This window comes from Fringilla coelebs, assembly GCF_963513975.1.
Source record: "Fringilla coelebs genome assembly, chromosome: 3".
In the NCBI taxonomy this organism is placed as follows: domain Eukaryota; kingdom Metazoa; phylum Chordata; class Aves; order Passeriformes; family Fringillidae; genus Fringilla; species Fringilla coelebs.
Genome location: NC_140030.1, coordinates 32,185,336 through 32,200,403, shown reverse-complemented (window position 1 = coordinate 32,200,403; position 15,068 = coordinate 32,185,336). Strand labels below are relative to the sequence as shown.

General features: G+C 36.4%; 1 protein-coding gene across 6 annotated transcripts in view; it reads right to left on the bottom strand.

Moving 5' to 3' along the window:
- The window catches only part of MYO6 (myosin VI), a 101,438-nt gene that overhangs the window by 31,191 nt on the left and 55,179 nt on the right, over positions 1–15,068 (bottom strand). For all 6 annotated transcript variants that reach the window (XR_014616087.1, XM_084203727.1, XM_084203728.1 and 3 more), the window contains exons 11-18: positions 13,477–13,657; positions 11,233–11,377; positions 5,352–5,509; positions 4,711–4,802; positions 4,169–4,241; positions 3,203–3,330; positions 2,063–2,158; positions 431–604 (exon numbers count right to left, since the gene is read on the bottom strand). Coding sequence is in view for 5 of the 6 variants with exons in the window: in XM_084203727.1 (XP_084059853.1) it covers positions 431–604; positions 2,063–2,158; positions 3,203–3,330; positions 4,169–4,241; positions 4,711–4,802; positions 5,352–5,509; positions 11,233–11,377; positions 13,477–13,657 (1,047 nt within the window). In the remaining variant the exon portion in view is untranslated. The remainder of the gene's footprint in view (positions 1–430; positions 605–2,062; positions 2,159–3,202; positions 3,331–4,168; positions 4,242–4,710; positions 4,803–5,351; positions 5,510–11,232; positions 11,378–13,476; positions 13,658–15,068) is intronic.

Below are 15,068 nucleotides of genomic sequence, written 5' to 3'. Positions count from 1 at the left end.
TAGGTTAGGTACTGAATTTTGAGAGTCTGGCCAACTGTAGGGAATCAATACATCTTCTAGAAGGTATAATTACAATAGGATGGAAGACCACATTTTGTTACACCTAAAACATTTTTGAGTCCACACAATCCAAATTTAAATCTCAAAACCTTTTGAATATAGACTTCTATGTGACTTTGAAAAATTCTGACCTAAAAATCACTGTATAATCTCTGTAAGGACTTCTATGGAAGACACTTTTGACAGAAATGCACAGCATTAAAATGCCAGTTTTATATCATTCAACAGAAGAAAACCATCTATTTCACCAAATTTTCTTCTGAATCTCAAGTTACTGCTAGTTCTCCCAACCTTAAGTTTCACTCAATTCAAGTAACATAAAACTGGCATATATTACAAGAAGATAGGACTCTTTACTATATGATTTTACCTTGAATTTGTTACCCACGCTGATGAAACTGAGTTTCCCAGCTTTTTGTTTGGGATCTTTGTTGTTGTTAGTGTTGGCCTCAAACAACTGCCGAACAAACTTGTCCTTGGATTCACATATAAGAGATTGAAGAGACATGTGCAAAGCATCATTGTTTTTTTCCACAAATTGCGTCTGAAAAGACAACCCAAGAGATAAAAGCACATTTGTTTTACTGTCCAAGTTACTTCAGTCTAATTAGAAAACTAAAGGAAATATAGTTACATACTTAATTCAAAAATCAGCAAGAATACATGGGGTAAATATTAATATATTATTTCAAACAACATTTCAGCTGGATACACAAAACTCTACTGCCAGAGAGAAAAGACATTCTTAAATTTGAAGGATGTTGTTGGAATTATGAAACCCAAAGAAAGGTTTCATGCCTTTAAAGAGGTCAGTTGTTTTTTTATCAATGACTATCCTCCTTCCCTTTCCAGCACTCAGCATATCATCATCACCTGGTAGTTCTCAGAAGCTTAATTCTTCACTGCTTGTAATATCACTTAATATCTGTAGTGAAATGGGAATTAACATGCACACTTGAAATTAAAACAGGTTATTTTAGAAGTATTATGACTATTTATGAACATTTGATTTATTAAAACCTATTGTCACTTCTTACAAACTTTATATCTCCGGTTTATTTGAATTGGATCACTAACTTTGAGAAGAACAATACATTACAGTGAAACTCAGAGGTCAATATATTAGTATCCAATTTCACATTTACAAAATCCTTAATGGCTTTTGGTGCAACTTAATAGAGACTTCGATATTAATGAACAGAAGATGCCAAGACTACTTTGAAGAAAATGCCAATTTACCAGATATCCCATAAAAGGGTGATAAGAATCAAAGGACTAACACAGGCCTCTAAAGTTTTTTCAGCCATGAAGACACAAGAGAGGAATATGTATGCAGCCAAGTAACACAAGTAGCATCCTTCATACATGCTGAAGTTATACAGAACAACAAAGCCTTATAGATCTTTATTTTATCTTAAACTTTCATTTTTAAAAATGGATGGTCTAGATACTGGCTTCAGGTCTTACAATGTTTTCGCACAATAAGTAATAGTCAAAACAGCAAGAGAATCTGGAACGTATTTTGAGGGTAGCAATTTTAGATATTTTGTATTTTGAGATGAATGAGTCCATTGCCAGTAGAAATGGAAAACACAAAGTATGATGGGGACTGTGTAAAAGGATAATAATGCTTCCAAAAAGGTACTCTTCACTAACAATACTTTTATATCACATAATTTATTCTTCTCCCCAGGATGTAAACATCTTTTGACGCAAAATTTGCAGTAGGCTGTGAATCAATATATTTAATACTGACACCATTACCTATAGATTTGAAACAAACTTTTACACAAAACACACGTCATTAAAATGGGCTGTAACCTGAAAAGTTAAAAGAAACTATCAATTCCGTCAAATATACAAAAAATTAGTTTCAAAGTTAAGACATATCAATGTTTGAACTTCTGATCACAAGATATTTTGTCATTTAAGCTATATGCACTGAAAAAACATAAACGTTCTACAAAACACAATAAACATAGTGTTCCATCAATAAAATTACCGTCTCGTAGCATACTGCTCCTGCGAAGTGTCGGATAATGAAGCCTTCATCATCTCTGATATTTCTGTGAACAGCCAATTTAGACTTTCTAGGAATCTGGAATTAAGAAGTTAAATTACAAAGCATTGCAATGGAGACTAAGAAAAAGTTTATTCTTAGAACACCACCATGTTCTGCCAGGAGCACAAAATGTTAAAAATCACATTTTCTATATGTACAAATGTGCTGATCATTACCATTCCTGTCCAAACCATGATGTTCTAAAAACCTAATTTCAAACTCTTCCACACTCTTACATACATTTCATTCAAAACACAAGTCACCAGGATTGCTAATACCAGCCAGTTGATTTTGGTTGTGCCTTCAAAGAACACTTTCTTTTTCATAAATTTGACAGCTGATGAATAACCTTGTTATATGAATAGGATTAGACTGAAGCTCAAGATATGGCTTTAGATGGTATATCTTAACAGGCAAGCACCCAGCTGATCATACACATACCATCAGAATGCTTCATTGCACACCAATTCAGGCAAGCAGGATTAAGTAGAAACTTAACACAAGGTAAATGGATGACAATTTTGGTAAATGGATTATAAATGATGGCTTCCTTTGCGCGCATTTTTTTTTAATTTCAACACAATTCATGGATATAAATTGCAACTATTTGCCTTAATCTTCCAGACAGTGCTGTATGTTAAAAAACAAGCAACAAAAAAATTTTCGTAGTAAGATGCCTATATGGACCTCTGAAATGCTAGCTAGACACTAGACATGAGTCAAATGTTCTCCAAAGCAAGACATTTTTTAAAAGAACAAGAAAATAACTCATCTGATATGAAAAAAATCTAAATTAAAATGTGGTTTTACTTCCTTTTCATGTTTTACATGCTAAAAAACTTCAAATGCAAGTCAAGAATATGGCTTTAGTTTCAGCAGGATATTAGAATTGCTTGAAGCCTTCAGTGAACTTTTCATCAAATTTAATAACCAAACTTGTCCTTAACAAAGAGGTACAGACTGTGCAGACTGGGTGGTATGAGATTTCGTACGAAAGATTTTCATTAAATTGAAGTGTTACTATCAACTGTTCCAAGAACTGTTTCATTAAAACAAGACAGACAACAAAAATAAACCTACTGAGAGCCTGAAATGGTCCTTGTGTTTTTGATGCACAACTGAAGTAAAATGCTGGTCACTTGGTTGGGGAAGACGATTTTCTTCATCCAAAATATCCAGTACACCTACTAATTTTGCTTCAATCAAATCTGTTAATAAAAAAAACATATATTTACAGAAATTGAATATATCAACTTGTATCACCACTGAACATTACACACCTAAATGCTGCTGATCTGACTCTACAAAAGTACCTTTGGAAAGCCATTAAACAAAATACAAGAAGTCATGGCAAATCAATTCTATATATCTTAACAGGTATGTATAGAAAATCCATCAAATCTAGAAGTTCTAACTCTTGAGGAACGTGGGAGAAAAAGATCAGGAACCAATGGTCTGATTTTAACTCTCAGTCTCAAACTGAAATTAGTCATCCAAAAAGTGCCTAAGTCTTCTTACAGTATGATCCTGGGTCTACCTTCAATTGCTGGAGGAAATTTTTAAGATTTTAATCCACATTTTACCACATGTCAAAACTAAAAGGTTATTATTTCCATTTGATAATATGATCCAGTGAGAAGTAGAAATTTGTTTTAGGAAAGGCAGACCAGAATTGAGCATACAGTGGTGGTTTCACAACTTTTAACAACTGCATTGCCTTGACCTCTCACATACATATTCCAAAGCCCTTGAAAGCTGACACAGAAAATCATGCTCTTGAAACTATTAGACATAAACTCACAGTTTTGCAACTTTTTTCCATTCTCTATGAAACTAATCTTTTAAGAGGAATTTTTACTACATACTTTTTCCTGTGAAAAGGATGAAACTGCTAATGCTTGTACTGCAGAAATGCCAATGAACTCTTAAGATTGGCTATATATAAAACCATATAATTACAAATGCTATGCATATTTCATCTCTTCTGCTTGAAGGTTTTTTCCCCATGTCAGTAACAAAAAGCTTGACAATTCAAGAAGCACATACCTATACAGTCCTGATTATCTACATAACGAACTTCATTAACCCCCAGGCCTTCTTTCTGGTAAAGTTCTTGTTCCTAAAGTCACCAAAAAAAAAGTAATTGAAAAGAGAAAACACCACTTTCAATAATTTTTTTTAACTGAAAAAAAAATAAAGAAAAATTATTTTTTCTAATAAACATGATGCAATTTTTTTAAATATAGCATAAATCAACACACATTTGAGAATTTTCTTACACAGCTTAATGTGTTCCAACTTTAACACCTTAATGATAAGCCTGTTCAATTTCAATATTTTCATTAGGTATTAGCGATTATCCAATCTCTGCATACCTCATTGCTGGTTTTCAAAAATCCACATTCTTTTCTGACACAACCAGATGTCACATAATATGGAAACAGTATGTCAACTGTTTTTTTTATTCAAACATAATGTGTAATCTTATGAAAAGCAGTACTACTTGAAGTATTTCTTCAGAAAAAAAAATTCCTCAATTATAACAGTAAAAAACCAAATCCTCAAATATAACATTAAATATATCATACCTCTTTCAGAATTCTTTCATTAAAAAATTGCTGCAGTTTTTCATTACAGTAGTTTATACAGAATTGTTCAAAACTGTTGTGTTCAAAGTACTCTGAAAGACAGAAGTTAAACTTTTATCATAAAACAGTGTTTCAAGAGTTTAAGTTAAATAGTAAATAAGAGAAGCTTCACAGTGCTAGTATTTAAAGATGTGTTCAGATCCATAGCCATTTCTTTCAGCAAAATGAAATCTTTAACAGATTTCCAAGTTGTACACAAGCCATTTAAAACACTGCAGCAGATAATATTTCCAAGATAAATGACTGACACTTGGCAGCAAACCAAAGCAAGATGACACCTGACAGTGAAATTGTACCAATACACCTTCATGCATATATGATACAACAGGCTGGCAGTAGATATCAAAGCTCTAAAGACCTGAAAACCAAAGGCTGTTCCCCTGGACAACCTTGGCAGGACTAGAGCACATCACAAAACATGCCCTGTTTTGAATTTCAGTGAGTCAAAGAAGCAAAAAGCAAAAGCTTTACAAGAACCATCAACATCAAAAAGAAAACCCTCCCACTCTTCATTACAAAATTTGTTATTGAATCTTTGGTGGAAAAAAGTGACAACTAGCAATTATTTTAGGTATACTTACCAAAACCAGCTATATCTAAAACTCCAATGAAGCAAGAAGAAGTTTCAAATGGAAAACACTGGTTTACCCTTTTCACTACATGATCAAACAAATGACTATACACGGTTTTAGCCAAGGCATCGCGAGCATTGTTTGCTTGTTCCACTTTCAAGGGTACCCTAAAAAAACAAGACACAGATCTTATTTTTCAGATTTCCTTACTGTGAAATGCTGAAATTAGATTCCAAATTTAAAAACAGGCCAAGGCAGGAAACAACTTTGCCAAGTTAGACTATCTTACCTGTAAAAAACAATAAAGTTTTGCTACCATCAGTAGAAAAGAGATTCAGATGCTTTCATAATTGTGTACTAGATAATTAGAAAATCTATTGACAGTTTCCAGAGAAAGATATTTCAAATATATACATCACCATCTACAAAAATATTTCAACTATTTACTCATGATTTGTTATGTTATAATAAAGCCCAAAGTTCAGTTTTTGCTCTGACGTTTTTTCTGCTTCTCACCCCATCACACCAGTGAGGAGGCTGAGGGTGAACAAGAAGCTGAGAGGGGACACAGCTGGGACAGGTGACCCCAACTGACCAAAGGGACATTCCTATCATACGGCATCATGCTCAGCAATAAAAGTCAAGGAAGAAGAGGAAAAGCAAAATGATTCCATGAGTTTAAAATTTTGTTTTCCTAAGTAACCACAACACTAGATAAAGCCTGTTATCCTGGGGAGCTGAACACTGACCTTCCAACAGAAAGTGGAGAATTGGTTTTGCATTGCTTGCACGTGTAGCTTTTGCTTTACCCTTAAAACTGTCGTTATCAACAACCCATGTGTTTTCTCATTTTTACCCTTCACCTTTTCCCTTCCCTTCCACTGGCAGGGAGTAAGTTTGTGGCTACAAGGGTCTGGAGAGTTGCCAGTTGCCAACAACAGCTTACCCATATTGCATAATTTCGTTCACTTCCCAGAATTCATAAGCACTAAACTAATTAATAATTATTATATTTTTATTTCTTCAAAGATAATACTTCTGATGCAGAATCATGACAGTGATGGAGATCACTCTCTACTGTGACTGGTAAGGCATGGAACCAGATCCCAAAGGACACTTGCAGCTACATTACATTTGATAGTAATTAGCTTTAACACACAATCTTGTCTTCCACTAAGTATCTATCTTATCTTAAGGTAATGAGTACTGACAGAAATCTCAGCTTATAAATAGAAGGAAGATACCTTTGCATTCTGTTCTGATACGTTTAAGAGATCAGAATACTAATTCCTGTCAGCTGCAGACCTATTACATAATACAATATATTAAAATAATTTATGTTTTTCACTTACTTTTTTAAACAACATGACAAATAGTTGTACTGCTAGAGCATGTATTTACAAAATGGTCCTAGTGTTCAAAATAGCAAATCCTGCCACTGTTAAGCGCAATTCTAAAGACTGTACAAACCCCTGTAGTTAAATTTCATAGTATACAGCAAACATGCATGGAAAGAAAATGTAACCCTGCAATGCATTTTGCACAACTGAAAGTTCAGAACCACTAAACAATGCTGAAAACGCCCTGAGACAGTGGATACACAAAAGCCCCATCACAGAACTGATGTTCAGAAGTAGCTTCCTTCTCATGAACTTGCTTTCCCTCAGCTCTTCCTTTCTTTGGTCTGCACAAAGACAAATGAATCTCTTTCTTTCTCTTGTTTCTTGCCTGAACAGGAAAAAATAGATTCTCCTTCCTCCATTTTACCTTCTTTCCCTCTCCTGAATTTATCAGCTACTTGAATGGAATAAAAAAAAAAATTGCCAAATTCTAAGCACTTTGGTAATGCTGCAAGAAAAACCCTTGTTAGTCTTCAGGCCAATTTCTTCAGCAAGGTTTCCACTGATCTAGAGTTTGAGACTTAGGGGAAAGCATGGATGGGGTAAATTTTGTCTGTGGACAACTCCATGCAGTTCCCAAATATATTCCAGAACAAATTAACTTTAATTAAATACATGTATAATTTGCCCATGATTGACAACAACTGAAGGAGAGAGCAGGTGAAGCGATATCCATCAATTACTGTCATCCAATATAGTTACTGGTTCATAAATAAAGTAGCCCGGATTAAGTAACCTTACCTAGTTAAATACTCCACATAATTAAAGAATATAAGCAGCACATTTGTAATTTGAAAAAAGCTAAAGTTCAAAATAATGTAGAAAAGTATTTTTTGAAAAAGTTTTTCCAATGGACACTTCAGTAGCATCACTAAAAGAAAAATGCATTTAGGTAGAAAATATACTGCAAAAGAAGCTGGAGCACATGGAATGATGCAAGTTAATTTTTTTCACTTTGTAAAATAATTTAATTTGTGATGATGGAGTCCTCTGTGAAAGTCTTCTTGGAAAAGAAGAAACTGATCAAGAGAAAAGCAGAGTAGCACATTTACAGTCTTAGAGAAGCATCAAGTTTTGAATCCTAACACATTATTTCTCTCTGTAAATACACTTCACATGAATGGCAAAAACATCATCCAGCAAGGTAATTATTATGGGGTTTTGGGAGACAAGGACAGATAGATGTAGTGCAGCTGTCAAGTCCCCCAGGCAATTTACTGCACATGACTATTTAATAAAATTCAGAGAGATTGCATTTAGCGTCACCCTCCTACTGTTCCTTGTTGGCTCCACTGTGCCCAGCAGAACAAAGCCTTTGTTATACTCTGAGCACAGTGATTTCAGCCCAGCTATTTATTCACTGTGACCTATTAGGACTCACATGATCTACTTGCACACAAAAGGTCCCTAAGAAAGAGAGAGAAATGACCAGCTCTTTGGGTTGCTGGAACAAAAAAAAAAAAAAAGTACTTGTCAAAACTCTAATACTGATAGCAGTCAAGTAGTTTCTAAACCACACTACCATAGAAAAAATTGTCTTTGTAACAAATGTCTATAATAGTCCAATCCACTTTTATATGCAGTAATCCATGTGAGAAGATCATATTGATGCATTTATTAGAGTATGTTTGCTATTAGAGTATGTTTGCTCTTAGATGCACAAGTTTATAAAATGCTAGAAAAAGAGACAATGCAGTAATCATTGAGATGTTGTAAGGAGTCTGCTGAACTCATTTTTGATACCCCCAAAATAAAACACAGGAAAAATAAGATCTGCTGGCATAAAAACATAGCTCCTTGTGTTTGCAGACTTTTCAAACTGCACAGTGCTAATAACACCACAGGCTTATCAGGATAAATTCGCTGATCAGAAAATCTTTACAGTTTTAATCCAAGGTAAACTCAAAGCTGTAACAAAAATTAAGAAACCTTCCTTGACAGTGTCACTTGAGGAGTGATCACATGGTGTGCTTCATAATGGTCGTAGCTTGATATGTCCCACCAAACATTCTCAAAAGGAAAATATACAGACAAGCCTTATGTATGTGTGAAATGTACAACAGCCAAAACGAATCTGTTCTCAGAGGCTGAATCAGCAGTTCCCTGAGAGCATTTCCAGTGGGGTGCCATCTGAATCTGACATGGATACAATTCGTTCAAAGCCCTTCTGCTTCTATTTAACACTTTCACTTAAAAGGAATGTAAAATTAAGGGTATTCTCAAAAACTGGGCTCTAATAATACTGAATTAAGAAAGCAGAAAATCTTGGTAACAAGATTAGCATACAAAATTATTTTCAAAAAATTCATACTGTAAAAATCCACAAGATATCTTTCAGTAAAGGAAAGTGGGTGGTAGTAAGCTGAGAAGAATTTAAAAATGCAAATGGAAGATGGAGAATAACCAGGTAAGCAGTAAGTCAACAGAGAAAGATCAGCAATTATTGTGCATCCCAAATTTAATAAAGTAAAAAATGGTGTTGACTTTCAAAACCTGCAATGTTCATATTGCCATGAATTACTATGAGTGCCATCTGTACTGTACAATAAGTAATTTTATACTCTACTGTTATCCACAGTACTGATAAAGCTTCTCCTGGATAAATATATCAAAGATTTTGCTGTCAATTTAGACATGGTCTGGAAAAAAGCAAATAGTAAAAGCTTGGTGAATATTTTCCACTGGAGACACTTTTTTCTGCAAGACTGATATCTTTCTATACATTAAGCTTGTAATGAAGGGGGAAAAAATTACTTGTAATACTCCATATCATCTGATAAGGCAGCAAGATGACAGTGACTCAAAGTCCCCAATTCCTAGTAACTGCTGGGGAGAGGGCAGAGGAATTTACATTGGGCAGGGAGAGAAGAATTTACTCTCCAGAAATGGACTATTGAATACACAATTAAGAGGTCTAGATCTTGAGCTTTTAACTGAATGCAGAGAAACACATCACCATCTCCTGCTCCTCCCAACATTATTTGTCATTGCATTAGATTTTTTCCATAATAATAATTTCTGTAATAAATTTCCAAATAAATTGCAAAGACAAAATATGCAAGGAACTCAAATAAGCCCCATTAATACAGATAATTATGAGTTTCATATATTAAACATTTGGTGTAATATGACTAAAGTATTTCCAATTCACTAAAACAATCTGATTGTCTCCATAGGTTAAAAAAAAACACACCTGTATTCTTCCAAGGAGTGAATGTTCATTATCTTCCTAATTAAAAGATTGATACATTCAGCTGTAACATTGATAATTACTTTAATATGCTCAAAACTGCTTAGTCCAAGTTCAGTTTTTGATGTGAGCTCCAGAAAATACTCAACAGAGAAAACTAAATGTTAAAACACACAATTCAGTTGCAGGCATTATAGCTAGAACCCCTGACAGCTTGCATGCTAGGATCAATCTCATCAAGAGAAAATTTGTGATAGAAGCTAGATGTTTTTCATAAATAAAAGGTAACTGCATTGTCATTTTCATAAAACTCAATTTTGCAAGAGCCATAAATTTCATGGTTTTGAAATGCTATCACCAGTACCATATTTATACATGCTCTTTGTCCTTAATTCTTCTCCATGTGCATGCAGAAAGGAACCATTATCTTGCTTCTGTGCCCAGGAAGTTACCTGGATAATAGCTTCAGAAAAAAAAATTTAAAAACCAAAATAACACACTTTCTATCCATGTTTTTGTGTAACATTATTTACAATCAAGATTAAATGTGTGCTTACCAAAACCAGCAAAAAGCAGCAATTTCTGGATTACCACGTGCAGGGGTGTTTTTAAAGCAAAAACTTGATTTCAGAAGAATTACGTATGACAAACACAAGGACACTGATCATTCAGACATTAAGAAGAGTGAGCATCCTGCCCTCTAATTTAAGCATTCCAGCCCTAATTATTAGAGGGCAACACTCACGGGAGCACTGTGCAGCCCTCGGGAGAAAGATTCAAGTGTCTTTTGAAAGACTTTAGGCACCACATTAACATTCCTTGATAGAGTTTATCTGATAAATCTTTTAGGCTATCAAATTTGCTGTGCAGGCTGTGGATTTAACTGGCTGACTGCTATACTTTCTTTGTCCACACAGCGTACTCACTGACACACGAGAGATTTTATACAACACAGGAGTTACTTATTCCAAGTGCTGTAAGCCCGCTAGCCTTCAGCACCGGGATTTCTGTACGACCACGGCGGTGCCACCTGTGCTTGGAAAACCATTAAAAGAAGCGCTTTAGACAGTCGCGCTTGGTGCGAGCGCATCTCAGTTCCCCCCTGCAGCTGGTTATGCGGAGCTGGGGCCGACTGTGCCGGTGGGTGAGCAGGGGCGGCGCGGAGCCGGCACCCAGCGGGGCAGCAGCGCGGGCGGCCCCGGCCCCGGCCCCTCACGCCCGGCCCCGGCCCCGGCCCCGACCCCTCACGGGCGGCCCCTCACGCCCGGCCCCGGCCCCTCACGCCGGCGCCGCCACTCACTTGATGACCGTGCCCTTGGCGCCCCCTGCCGTGGTGAGCATGACGCGCGAGGTGAGGCTCCCGCGCAGGTCGTCCTCGTCCAGGCCCAGCAGGGCCGCGCAGCGCTCCAGCGCCGCCTGGCTCCGCGCGCGCGGCGTGCAGCCCCCTGCGGACACACAGCGTCAGCGGCAGCCCTCGGGGAAGGCACCTGTGCCTCTGCACATCACCTCGGAGCGGGTCGGTGCCAAGAGGCAGTTCTCGGAACCCAGGGAACCCCCTCAAAACAAACACAAAAATAACATCTCGCCCAAAACCTATGCATGAAATTCTGTATTTCTAGAACACCGTCCGGGGTGCTTGTAGGGAAGAACTGTCCCAAAATGCAGAAGTGCTAACCCCTACAAAATAACTCTAGTGACTTAAAACTTTTGAACTTAGATGCTCCTGTAATCCTCCAGGCTCCCTTGCTATGCAGCAGAAGTGGCTGCATAGAGCCAGGGCAGGCTCCTGGCACTTGGATTTTTCAGATAAGGCTCTGTTCATGTTCCAGGTAAACAGCCGGCAGGTGCGCTCCCTGCTGCTCTGCACCTGCCTCGGCGCCAGCGCTCGGCCAGCAGAGATCTCCCACTGCAACACCACCCACTTTAGTAAAATCTAGCACTTATTTACATGTATTTCCTGTTGCTTGCAGTAGAGCAGCAACAGAACTTTGGAGGGTCTCTGGTAAGAGACTGCCTGCAGCAGTTCAAATGCACAGCCTGTGTGTAGACACACAAGGTGAGGGAAAAACAAAACATGTATTTGGAATTTAGAAGTTCAATACATTCATCTACATTTTAGAAGTTCCTTTACATTTTGGAAGATCTGTATTTTTTCCCAGAAAAAAATGGATGCGAATTTCAGTATTTAGAGGACATAAGTTCTCTGGTGACATTCCCTTCTCTAAACCCTGACTTTCCTTACCATCTGTGGTTCCCACTCTTATCATTCATTTCCTTTTCAAACTCACATTTGCGCCTTTTTCACTGTTCAGCCTGGTCAATGCCTAAGTCACAACTCACAAAATGCCCAAACAGGGATGCTCTCTGGGAAGCTTACTGGTTTGAGCTACACAAAGCCACTACCCATCTCTACACTTGCATCTTCCCAGATTTATTCTCATTAATCGTGTTCATTTCTGTCATCTTCATGAAGATGGCAACAGCATGAACTGACACTGGGGAGGTTCTCATTTGATCCAGAGTAGAGAGAGGGGGGGAAAAAAAAACCAAAACAACCCACCTCTCTGCCAACCCTAAGCTACCCAGTTTGAATTCAGCTCTGGCCCTGATTTGACATGGGACTAGAGCCCACCCATGATCTGTTCTGAACAGAATGTTTTGTACAGTACTGTGCTGATTCAGTACGTGGGGTCAGTGAAACTGTAAGATTAGCACTCATTTAATTCATCACTCAGAACACTTTAAAATGTTCTTTGGTCTGGTCTTCCAAACAACTCCACCAACAGCTATACATACTTGAAGTAGGACCAGGGAGAACCAATTTCACTCTGTCTTGCAACTCAAGGTAGACCTACATACTTATGTTTTCTACTATAGTTGTATTTGTAGTACATCCAGACCCAGAGGAATCAGTCCTTCAGGAATATATGGACAGCAGTTCTCAATTTAGAGCGGCTGATTTCAGTAGTAAGGTAATAAGGACAATTCCCAAATCATTAGTTCTCCTTCATCAACCTTCATGCTCATTCTGCAATTAAGTCCCAACTGCACTTGTACTGCTTCATCTTGTGAGCAACGTCTTAAAATTAGGAAGTTATATTTACCTAAATTTTTGCTGCAACTTTTTTTTTCATCTCTCAAAATACTAACATGATGTTATTTTTGGAAGCCAAAGGACATAATGCCTTTCCCTACAGATGGAGTTGCTAATTTCTAATGTCAAGATCTTTTTGTGATATTAGAGAGAAGTTGGACTTTAAAGCTACCATTAAAATACAAAATAGCTCTTTTCTTAGTATTAAACTTTTCACTGAATAGGTTCTTGAACAATTTCAGTGCAACCCTATTTGCTTTCAGAGCATGGTAAAGAAGTACAACTTCAAACAACCAGGTAAACTTGACTTCAAAATGGGGTGAATTAAGATGGAATTACCCATGAACACAAAGAAGCTTTCAAAAGCAGTAATTCACATACAAAGGGAATGTCTCTAATCAAGAGGCATTTTCAGTATTTTTACAAAAAACAATTTCTATTTCATCTAACCTGAAGTACTCCCAGCTTCCTCAAAATCGATATTTCCAAGGTGAAGGACACCAGCCACTACTCTAAAAAGATCAAGTTTTTCTTCATCATCCAGTCCAATCTTTTTCATGGCTGTGCACATTCTGTTGAAATCTCCATGATCATCTAACAGTGGATCCTTCAAGGAACCTTCTTTAAGATACTATAAAACCAAAAAAACCAAAAATTCTATGTAAATGCTTTAAAGTAAATGTAAGCAAATATTTCCAGTCAAGAATAAGTCATAACAAAAAGCATACAAAAGCATGCCAAACTAAGTAGATTCGAGTTCTTCATACGATATAGGCTTCACAAGAACCTTAATTTATTTTAAATTGTTGATACTTGAAAGCATGATCTTCAAACTTAAATTTCACAGCAAACTTCAAACTATCTTCGGAAAGCAGAGGCTGGAGAGAATGTGACTGCTGAGGACAGGGGAATATGAGATAGTGAGCAGGGGGAAGGAAGACTTTGGCTAAGGAAGCGATTGGAGCATTTAATACAAAGGAATCCTTCTAGCCCCAAGCAGCTGAAAGAAGATGGAGGTCCTTGCTGTTGGATGACAGAAGGACAGGAGTACAGGACAAATCAGAACCAGGAGAGTTATCTCTATTATAAACAGGCTTATTTAGAAAAATATACCAATTAACTTTTGCTGGTAATTAAGAAACAGAAAAGTTGTTTGCAGTGGTCTATGGCTTAGAAGAATACTAGCTATGTTCTGAAATACTAATTTAATATTTTGCCGATTTTTCTAATTTAAATTCATTGAAAGCTATTTTAGCTATAAACCAGTTTAAATAGTAGAAAATAACACATCTGCATGCAATCCAGAAACTACATGAACATGCACAGGCTGAACTAGGTTTTTATACTTGTTTTTAAAGGTTTTCAGTTAAAAAGAATAATTAACTAAATAAAAGCCTTGTTACTGTCAAATAAGCTAACATGATTTTTATCAAAACAAAACACCACATGCATCTGAAAAATTCACTTCACACAACATGTAGGCACATCAATAACATTAATCTACATGTTAGTTATGTAAAATGATCACCTCATCTTCCTGATAAGGAAAACACAAAAATAATTGAAGTATTAATTGTCTATTCCAGATACTTTTATTTTAAAAAAAATCTTAATATTTTTTACAACATGACAGCACATACTAAACTTTCAATTTAAAAACCTGAACAAGGCAATATATTTCCTGTTTAAACAGCTATAGTAGGTTTAAATATCATTTAACTTTGATCCTTTAATAAGCCTTCAAATGAATATGGCAGTTACATTTAACTATCGTGGTATCATATGTTCTGCTATTTCATGTCTTATATATATTTTCAGAACTATTCTCTGAGTATGTTTTACTTTAGACAAACACTTATTTCAAATCAAGTCTTTTCTTGTTTCAAGTCCATCAGAGGGCAAGTTTTATGACAACACCCACCTGTAAATCCCATCAATAACAGAAAATTGCACAGGTTCATCTTCCAGAAGAAAAAATAAGTGAATGTTGATACTCTATGCCTACTCACTACAATTCTTCATGAAAGGCAAATTGGGTAAAC